At 41.8% G+C, this 10,874-nt stretch overlaps 1 protein-coding gene across 1 annotated transcript in view; it reads left to right on the top strand.

The window, feature by feature from the left end:
- Positions 1 to 279: 279 nt before the first annotated feature.
- Positions 280 to 10,874, top strand: part of CYBB (cytochrome b-245 beta chain) — a 166,074-nt gene continuing 155,479 nt past the window's right edge. The window contains exons 1-2 of the mRNA XM_069204244.1: positions 280 to 422; positions 10,117 to 10,212. Coding sequence (XP_069060345.1) covers positions 378 to 422; positions 10,117 to 10,212 — 141 coding nt within the window. The 5' untranslated portion in view covers positions 280 to 377. The remainder of the gene's footprint in view (positions 423 to 10,116; positions 10,213 to 10,874) is intronic.

Below are 10,874 nucleotides of genomic sequence, written 5' to 3'. Positions count from 1 at the left end.
CTCAGTACCGGACAGTACGGCCCATTTAAAGCACTGCCTGTAATATATCACCCTTGCCAATTTTCTGTACATTTGGGGGTGCTATAGTCCCTTCACAGACATGCTGCCACGAAGGGCGCGTGGTACTTTGGTGCAATGATACACGATACCCCGGTTTCAGAAAACCATTAAAAGCCACGTGAAAATTCCCTCTAAGAATTGCGTACAAAACAGCATTGCAACATTATGATTGGCCAACTGCAATGATAGTTTCGTGATCAGGAAAAGGGGAAATCTGCTGCAGCAGGGGACCCATTTTCACTTCCTCGCGAGTCTGATACAACTCCAGCTGCAGAGAGAAAGGACCCGTGCAGTGCAGGGAGACGGTGACAGCAGACATGAGCAACTGGATCGTGAACGAGGGGCTCTCCATCGTTGTCATTGTGAGTACACAAGCCTTTCACTTTTAATTACATTCGTACCACCTCTCATGCCTAGTGCCATCTCAACTGTGGTTGATGTGTTGAAGATATTTTGCTGCAACTGTTGCCAGAGTTCGAACGTGTGAGGGAAATGGTGGAAATGGCGTGGCAGGGTAACAATGGTCAACGTTTTTAATGGATTGTTTCACGTTTGTGTAAAAGTGGCGCAGCAGTGCTTGCGATGCAATGAATATTCATGTTTATGTGCCTCTAAAAACAGTTCAGAGACAGACAGAAATAGTAAAACGGAGCGCAGGTGAAATGTTGCACAGCGGAGTGGATGTCCTGTATCGAAAGGCAGCCTAAATAACAAAGGTCTCAACACGTAATTCATTTTAACACACAAGAGAATGTATAAAAAAGTGAAAGTGTGTGCGTTCGATGCCGGTTGAAAACATGTGAATACGCAATTTGCAATGATCTGAAACATGGGTAATCACAAACATTTCCTCATGGGCCAAAGAGCATGTTTTGTTTTGTGAACGATGGCTGCGTTAGTGCCAGGACCGTGGGGTCCAGGGTGAGGGGTGTACGGTTTGCGTAAGGGGGGCAAAGCATCTACACGGAATGGAGTGTGAGTGATAGAGTTATTCTGAAGATTTCATTCCACATTTCCCTCTAAATTAAGAGGTAGTAAGGGAACTAGCATCAAAATCTTTGACGCTATTTCAGAGCTTTGCAGGATTAGCGTTAAAAATGTTGATGCTAATCCTACAAAGCCCATTGAGGCCCATTGTAAACAATGGTGTGCCTCCTTTTAAGGCCTGCCCTTAGCAGGCGTTAAAAGTGCTGAAAAAATGACGCAAAGAAATCACTTAGATTTATGTGCACCATTTTTTCAGCCGCCCTAATGGGGGAGCATCCCCTTTGCATACATTATGCCTGGTGCATGAATAATGTAGTGCAAAGGGTTACAAAGTGGGACAATGCATGCATTGCGCTACTTTGTAAATTTGGCGTGGCGATTTTGGCCTCGGGGCACATTAGCACTAAAAAAATGACACTAATGTGGCTCAAGGAGGCTTTAGGAGCTCTTAAATCTGCCTCCAAGTCTCTTAAAGAGTGATTTGACAATACTGTGTTGTGATGTATCAGATTTGCTATTCCTCTACCACACTCTGGGGTAAGCCATCTCTGCTTGCCATTGCTACCTTTTGCAAGTCAAATGAACAAATTAAATAATTTGATGAACGGGAATGAAAAAATAATTTTAGGCTCACAATCTCCTTATGCCTTTTATTTTTGATCTGTAAACATAATGAGTGCTAAGAAACAGGTTCTGTTAAGGTAGCATGTGCACAAAAAAATAATTGACAAAGCCCCACCCTACAAGGTGTGTAATTCATTCTGGTGGGCATTTACAAACACCCAATCTCCACCACAAGACGTGGTGCAGTGAGAAAGGTTTAGCCATGGGATTAGGAGACATGAGGTTTAACCCTGACTTTACAACTTTTCCAAAATATGCTGGTTATGAATTCTACACTAAAGGCTTGGGCAGGATAATAAAGTGGCATTTCTTTAGTGAAAGTAGCCCCTACGTCCCACCCTCAGAATCACCCACAAACTAGTTGTTGTGTAATAAGCAAGATGAAAACTATGGAACCAATAAAATGGAGGGGGTGTAAATACAATCACAAGAAGTTATTTTCACCTCACGGTGAGAAAAGATCAGGAAGAGAATCTATCTTCACTCTTGATGAGACTTTGTTCTCCTCCAAATATTAGTTACATTTCACCTTTTTATGAGTTCCTTTACTTTTTAAAAACTGGTATTTTTCACAAACTTGCTACATTTATGTATCAATGCATTTAATATAATTTAGGCTTTCACAAGAAACAAAATATAAAGTAATCACTGATTAAAAGAAAAACGAGAGGGGTTAAAATCATTAAAATTTCATTGGCTATTTTCAGTAGTCAATTTTAAGAGTAACCTGTTTTTCCCCTTAGAAAAGTCAGCTAGGCACTGTAATTTGGCTTCTTTCAAATAGACGGTTAGTAAAAAAAAATGGTGATGCCGCAATACTATGCTCAGCCATTTTATAACCAGGAAATGAAGAAGTTGCAGAAGTTGTTGCAGGAGAAAGATGATGTGAAAGCAAAATGTGAATCTGTGCCACATCCCTCTTGTTGATGCGCAGTCTCTGTCTATTCCACACCTGATTTGATGCAAGTTTTAATTTACTAACAGCGAGTAGTGTTTTGTTTGGTGTTTTCACATGCTTTAGAAGATTCTTGGAGTTGGCCTTTAAGCAAATGGTGAAGAATCATTAAGAAGGGCTTCATTTAGTCGACTTCCCTTTTTATAGCCAAACCAACACTACCCTTAGGGTTTCATTTGTGGCCTAAGACAGCCTTACATCGAAATTCGCCTACTTGGGTCATACACAATAAAAAGGTGGAAAACCATCAATTCAGGAGTAGAGAAGAGGGGTAGACCTTAAAGACATACAATCACAAGCAAGGGACTGACCAAAGCACCCTCTCATAATTAATAATGTGTAATGTATTGAAAAATAGGTCTCCAATAGACAACTAAAGTTGCCTGTAGCCAAGCCTGAACTGTAGCTGCATGTTTTTCAATGCTCTTGCTTGGTGGATTGGATAGCTACAGAAGTCTAGACTTGTTTTTGGTTTCTTTTTATACCTTTTGGTCATGAGATGGCTTGTACATTCTACTGGCTTGCTGAAACTGTTTTTTCCTGCCAAGTACAGTAATATTTTGAGTGTTACTGCCCTGTATGTAAAGCAGTGTACACAAAAGTGATGGATGGGATTTTTCAATAAATCTCAGTCACTGGTATTTACTCGGGCTGCATCCCAGTCCATTGTTCTTTTGCCCCGAATGCCATGTTAAATTAGACCCTTCCAAATGCAAATTAGTCTTGATCCTGCTCCAATGAGAACAGATCAGCCCAAACTGCCAAGCTAGCTCCTCTCTGAACCGGAACACAAGTAATCCAAGAGCAGTTTCACCCTAGTTAGGGTTTGTCAGTTGGGTGCAGCTTGGTTCTAATTTCAAAGTGAACACAGGACCCATGTCTGGGTATATCTGTTGCACAAATAGCATTGGACTGAAGTATACAAAATATTGATGGGTGGAATGCTTGAATTAATCTCAGCCTCTGATTAATGCCTGGGGCTACATCCAAGTCCATTGTTGTTTTACCCACAATACCACCTCAGATTGGACCCAGCCAAATCAGTCTTGAAAGTGCTCCAATAGGAATAGTCCAACCCAAACTGCCAAACCACGTCCTTCATCAACCGAAACGCAAACAACCCAAGACCGGTTACACATTTTTGAATACTTCTGTATGTGATGCAGCAGGTCATGAATGTGATGTAGGTCTATTGGGTAGTCAGTGGGATGGGATGTAGTAATGCAATTGTACTACTTAAGTTTTGGGATGAGTAGCATGGTAGCTGTTAGACCTGACAGCCTCAGGGTGGTCTTGCCCCAACTTTTGCCTGCCTTCCTCCTTTTTCTAATCTCATTTTTGTTGGTTTTAGGACTCTGCACACTCCACCACTGCTGTCCAGTGCTAAGGGCCTGTGTCCTCTCCCCTAAACATGGTAACTGTGAGAAAATAGGGCTTATTGCAGAGCCCCCTGACTTTTTTCCCCCATTTTTCACTTTTTGCTGGTGTTTTCCTGACTCCGATGGTGCCCTGGGTACTGCTAATCAGTCCCAGGGCCTGTGCTCTGTGTAAAATCAGTATGCAAATTAGGTTAATTATAATTGGCTAATTCAACCTACCTATAAGTCCCTAGTATGTGGTAGGGCATGTAGGCTTAGGGACCCCAGTATAGGTAGTACACTCACTGCTGAGGTGCCCAGTGTCATTTTAGAGGCAGGCATGCCTTGCTGTCTGCTTTTAAGATAAAGATATATGCAAATTCGACTTTGGAATTAAAAGTACTTCCAAAGTCTTAAACTACCTGATTTTTAAATATAAGTCACCCCAGAGTTGTGCCCTATGTGCCTGTAGAGCTGGGTGCCATGTAACTATAAGCAGGAACCTTATAACAATAGTTTTATAAGCCCTGGTGAGGTAAAACAGCCAAATGTGTTTTCCCTCATTGTTGTGAATGGCCTTCATAGGCTAGAATGGGGAGACTTTATTTTAATTTATAAAGTCCCTTTAAGTGTCAGATACATCAAGTTCGGAATAAAATTAATTGTTACCATAAATCACACAACTTACAATTGTTGGATTTAATATAACGTGTTCAGGTAAAGAGTTTTAAACTTTACCCAAAAAGTTGCCAACTTCAGTCCTGTAGTGCCTAGATCTGATTGGCCAGCCTATGGCAGCCTGGCCAGGCACCTTGATGAGGTGTGAAGTAGCCTGGGCTAAACACAAAGAGATGTGCCTGGGGGAGGAGATCTTCCCTCAGCAGATGGAGAAGCAGGAAGGGTGCCAAACTGGTCTTCAAAGGCAGAGAAAAACATTTGGAGTAGCCCATCTCCTCCCTCACATCCTGCAACCCAATTTAGGTGCCCTCTTGATTAGATTAGGAGAGGGCAGGAGAAGGGTGTGTTTCAGATTTTTAGCCACACCAGTGGGTGGGCTCAGCCAGATGTAACCTCTAAAAAATCAGTTTCAGCCATGATAGATTTTTGAGGAATGTTGTTTCCTGGGATTGATTTTTGCCACACTTCCCAGGAAGTGGTCATCACAGGGAGAAGGACCCTGCACCTGATTGGAGAACCAGGACCCCCCTGTTTTTCACAAAGGAGCAAGGATAAAACTGGCTGACTCCCACCCACACCTCAGATCCCGCCCAGATTCCAACAAGGAAGAACCACAGGAGAAGAAGGACTGCACTGGTGGACCTTGTCCTGCACCTGGACAAGGCACTATGGAGGACTGCACCAGCTGCACACTTGGGCTTCACCACAAGAAGGACTTTGCCTGGCTTCAACTGGTTTGAGGAGGGACTCCCTGTTTGCTACAGGTGAAAAACTGCTAACCAGAGTCCCTTGTACCAATTCATGCTTGTTTCCAGTCCAGGGAGGACCTGGCCTGGCAGTTAGGGCTGGACTGTTCCCATGCGGAACAGGGTCAGGACTGATTTGCATATGCCTGGGTCCAAACTGGGGTGGCATGGTGAGCAAAAGAACGATGGGTTAAACCCAGATCTGTGACTGGGGGTGAGTGTTTGAAAAGTTTCAGCACTCCGTCCATCATCTTTTTGTGTATTTAAAACTGCTTGCCAAGCCTTAAACTCCCCTTTTATTACACATGTCACCCTTAATTTAGGCCTTAAGTAGCCCATAGGGCAGGGTGCTATGTAGGTAAAAGGCAGGACATGAACGTGCAAGTTTTACATGTCCTGGTTGTGAAAAACTTCTAAAGTCATTTTTCACTATTGTGAAGCCTGACCCTCTCAAAGGCCAGCTTTGAAAATTCCCTTATATACTTTTAAGTGGTAATTTCTGATCTGAAAGAAGTAGCATGTCATGTATGGTTTGGCTGAAATGGTAGTGAGAAATCCTGCTTACTGGGTAAGTTGGATTTAACATTACTATTTTAGAAATGCCACTTTCAGAAAGTAGGCATTTCTCTGCACTCACTGGTCTCTATGCTTTACAGCCTGTCACCAATCCACATCTGGTCTGTGCTGGTTGACAGCTTTCCTTGTGCATTCCATCCAGACAGCCATAAACACAGGACACTCAGCTGCATCTGCATACTAATGGGTCTTCCTGGGCAGAAAGGGTGGAGGAACTCTTTCATACACTTTAAAGACTAGTGGCCTGACCTCATTCAAAGGACCCTTCACAGATCTTCTGAGAGACAGGATTGTGTTGAAAGGGGAACTGCTGCACTTCAAAACTACTCTTTGAAGTCTTCTCTACTTCAAAGGCACATTTGGGTATATACTGGGGTTGTGACCTCCTAAAATCAGACACTTCTGGACCTACAACTGGACTCTGTCAGAAGGACTGCTGTGCAGCCGAAAGGACTGGTCGAGACTACTTTCCTGGAAGGACTGCTCTCCTGCTTGTTGACCTGCTACCTGCATCCCCAGGACTCTGCTGGAAGGACTTGCCTTCCCCCACAAGTAATCTCCAAGGGCTTGGGCTGAGCTTGTCTCCTGTTAAGAAGTCTCAGGGCCATCAAAGGCTTCACCAAGGGAGAAAATCCATTGCACTGGAAAACTGATGCAAAGCCTGCAAAAATCAACGCATCACCTGCAAAATCATCACAGTGCCTGCCTTGAGGCAAAAAATTGTGACAGCACCTCTCTAATCGATCCAGCGCTTATTTTTTATCAATGCAGCATGTTTTGGATTTTCTATGCATCATCCCTGGGCGTCAGAATATCCCTGCACCGTAGTAAGGAGCCAAGGTTGAACACCCGGAAACCAATGCATGACAGCTAGGATGCGCTGGAAAAAGCGATGCATCTCTTTACTTTCCTACTCCTCTGTGGAGCTCTGCATCATTACTTTTGACGCATTCCAGGTACTTTGTGCTAAAAAGATTCACCCATTGATTCCTATGGACTAAGACAACCCTAAACCTATAAAAAGTGATATCTTGACTTGGGCATATTGGATTTTTGTCGTTTTAGTTTTCTTTTATTCAGATAAATAATATCTATTTTCTAAATTGCTGTGGAATATTTTTTGTGGTGTTTACACTGTGTTACCTTATGAGTTATTGCACAAGTACTTTACACATGGCCTTCTAAGTTACTCCTTCCTGCTCTGTGTCAAGCTACCCGTGGGTGAGCATGGGATAATTTGTGTTGTGTTGTGATATACCCTGATTAGGACTGTGGTCCCTACTTGGACAAGGTGCATATCTCTGCCAACTATTTTGTAGGAGTAGCTTGCAAAAGGCTCTTCATAGGAGAAAACTTGCAGTTGGGTGTGTCTGTGGTAGGGCTTTACCACCACCAAAGTAGAAGAGGAACAGGTATTTGATGATGATTCTTACATTCAGATTGGGAAGGCATTGTATAAATATGAACAGGAGTGATAACTGTAGCAGGTAGTCTGAATTAAACAGCAATGATGGTTGGAGTAGAGATCACTCTCTATAATGAATCCAAGTGATTTAGCATTTGTGCCAGTGTAGATTTTGGTGGTGGTAAGTATGACAGATTCAATTCATGGGACGTCTTTGTATTCAGACTCAAATGAAGGAAAGGCAGTCTGAGCTTGGTGATAACAACGCTGTTGGCAATGTCTTGATAACTTTCATCATGTATACTGATTAATTTTGCTTCTGTAGTCGGGCAGGAGGAGCCCAAGGTAGATTCTAGAAAATAAGATAGGTCTTTGGAGTACTTTGCAAGTAAGTAGTATCTGCTGGGATCTGAAAGTGCCCATCCTGAGGAGATGTTGTTTGTAGCAATAGAAGGGTAGCTATAGCAGACTAGTGTCATCAAATCACACACATGTTAATAGGGTTTTAAAAAGGGCTTGGTGATTAAAGGTTTCGAAGGCTGAAGAGAGATTAAAATATATGATGTTGGAGCCACCCATATCTGTGAGTTGGATGTGTCCACAGTTCTGATGGTCACTATTTGTGTGCTTAAGAGAGATCTGCATCCAGACTAGTGATCATATAGGAATTATGAATAACTACCCTCCACCTTCCTTTTGCCATCATCCATGTCAATATCCAATATTCACCACCCCCACATGCACTCTCCTCTTCCACTTCTGCTCCCCCCATCTTTAGGCCCCCCAGCTGACCTCCAACAGGTGGAACATTATGCCAACACTTTTCTCTGCATGACAAGTCACGCCCCATACCATCATTAAAAAAAAATGCCAGTACCCCGGTACCATGCCTGATTTCCTTCCCAGTTTAACAGCCTCCTCCCATTTAACAGCATTATGTGGGACATGGACAGACCCCTTGGACCTCCAAAACTGCACCTAGCATTTCATCCATTACACCCATGCTACTCTTCACAAACCCTTATGTGCTGTTGATATGCTTACGCCTACATTTGTGAAGTTGTTATGCATGGGCTAATATGTCATACCTCCACTGCTGTATATATTATAAAACCATTTTTTTGTTTTAAGTAGAAGTTATGAATAATTTGTTCCTGCATGCATATTGCTGCTGATTTGTCATATATCTTTACCAGGGAACTAATATATTTTATTGAGCAGGATTTGGGGAGGTCATCAGTCTTGATGTTTGATTTTTCAGTAGCAAAAGGATTTGCAAAGACCTTTTCAATAGCAAAAGGATTTGTACACATCACTTAAGTGTGTTTGAATGGAAATCTCAAGCAAGACAGACATCAATAATGTTGGAGAGTTGTGTGACTGTTTTCGTGAGACGGATTTTGTGATGGTTTTAGTTAATTCATGAATGTTCTGAGAGCAAGATTTGTAGACTTCAGCGAGTGGTGCCTGATGTTCAATGTTGCCTTTCAGGGTGATGCTCAGGGTTTAAATCAGGGTATTGTGTGTTGCCTTCTGAAATAGAAAGTGTCAGTTCATTACCTGCAAGTGTCAATAGGGCAGTCCTTGGTGGAATGGTATTGTTAAGTGGTAACTTATGTATGATGCTATGTGGTGGATGAGGATTGGGGAGACTGCCTGGCCTGGACAGTTCAAAGGTTCACCACTGGATGGCATTCAATAGCCTTTGGTGTGGGGTAATTTAGTCATGTGGTGTGGAATTTTCACAATGCCCTACAGATTTTAAAGTGCCCTACAGATTTTACAGTCGGTATTCCTATGAGGGAGGTTCAAAGCATATAGTCTGTACATCAGTGTCACACCCATATCGCCCACAAAGACAACCTAGTTGCCTGTTGTTGTTGGGTGTTGTTGGGTGATAAATAATATAAATTCCTAATTTCCTTGATATAGGATTTTCTAATTATTGGAGGTGTATAGCAAAAGAAGCGACTGCCTTTGGGAGCAGAGAAGGACAAAAGACAGGCAAGAAGCTCCACAAAAATGAAGGTGGTGGGTTATTTTACTGTCCAGGGTGAAAAGGACCTGAAGATGGCAGAACCAACACACTTTCCTGGAATTTCTGTTTCTTCAAACTTTAAAATGCGTGTAGAGATATGAGTGATCCATGTTTCTGCAATAAAAAGTGCGGCTAATTGAAATAATCCTGTCAATGATGTCTGAGATGTAAAATATATCCCTGCATGGAAGATTGCATACATTAGTGGTAGTGGTGTCAATCATGTCCTTGGCCTTGCTATGCATCGTACATAAATAAAATGAAATATAAAGTGCACTCAGGGTGCAGATTCCGAGTCATGATCGGTGTGGTATGGATAGAGTTCCTGTAGTTCCACGTGTGAGTGCGCTATATGAAGTTGGAATGCCTATGTCCGTTAGAGCATAGGAGTCTGTGGCATTCTTGTAGGCTACAGTCGAAATTTAAATTTTTGTGAAACGCATGTGGAAAAAGCATGGGAAAAAGGGATCACCAGGACCGCCAGGTTACTTTAGGCATACATTCCACGCAACTGCACTCTAGAGGGACTTTTCTTATCAGTGGTGTTGTGCAGTACTTGTGACCCAATTATTCCAGTGATTTTCACTCAATTAGCCTGTTTTCTCATAATATGTCTCCAACCCATTTAATACGAGCCTTGCTATTATTCTCATGAGTTTTAACTATAATAATGACTAATTCTCTTCCAGTTCGTGTGGTTGGCACTCAATGGATTCCTGTTCGTGTGGTTCTACTTGGTGTATGATGTACCTGACAAGTACTACTACTCCAGAGAAATATACGGCGTAAGTATGATTAACTTAGCACTGCCTATATTTAATATGCAGCACGCAGCCATTCGAAAGATTTTAAAGGTATAAATTAGTTGTAATTTAACACGGTATTACAGCTTATAAAATATTAAACGTATAAAAAGTTAGCATGTTGTACTTTGATATGATATAAGAAAATATTGTTTCTCATACTTCCGAATACTTTTCTGATGTAGTCATATTTAGAACCCCTGAGTAACAAGAGTCACGGTTCTCTTAAAATGAAAACATTTTCTGGGAAACACAGACCATTTTTATTTAGGACGAGAAGTGTACATTTGTAACCAAGGTCCCTAAGAAAGTCTGGCCGATTGATCCATCGATTGCTAGTGGTAAGTGAATGCAATCTGCACACTCTAGCTAAAAGATTCTGGCACTGCTAAGTGCCAGACATAGAATGTTATTTATTTAGTAATAAATATGCTTTAAAAAACAGAAATATTTTATAGGTTCTATAGACAGAATCCTGTCAAGCAAAACTTACACTGAATAGCGTTACATGGTCAGAACCAAATGCTATCCGCCGAAATAAGAGATTAAAATATATTCTAAACTATTTACCCCAAATAAATATTTGAATGTTATATTTTACTATTCAAATGTACATTTGGATTAGATGGAGAGTTGCCCTGCGT

This window comes from Pleurodeles waltl, chromosome 8 (genome assembly GCF_031143425.1).
Source record: "Pleurodeles waltl isolate 20211129_DDA chromosome 8, aPleWal1.hap1.20221129, whole genome shotgun sequence".
Taxonomy (NCBI): Eukaryota; Metazoa; Chordata; class Amphibia; order Caudata; family Salamandridae; genus Pleurodeles; species Pleurodeles waltl.
Note: the sequence above shows the minus strand (reverse complement) of the source record. Positions and strands in the feature narration are given on the sequence as shown.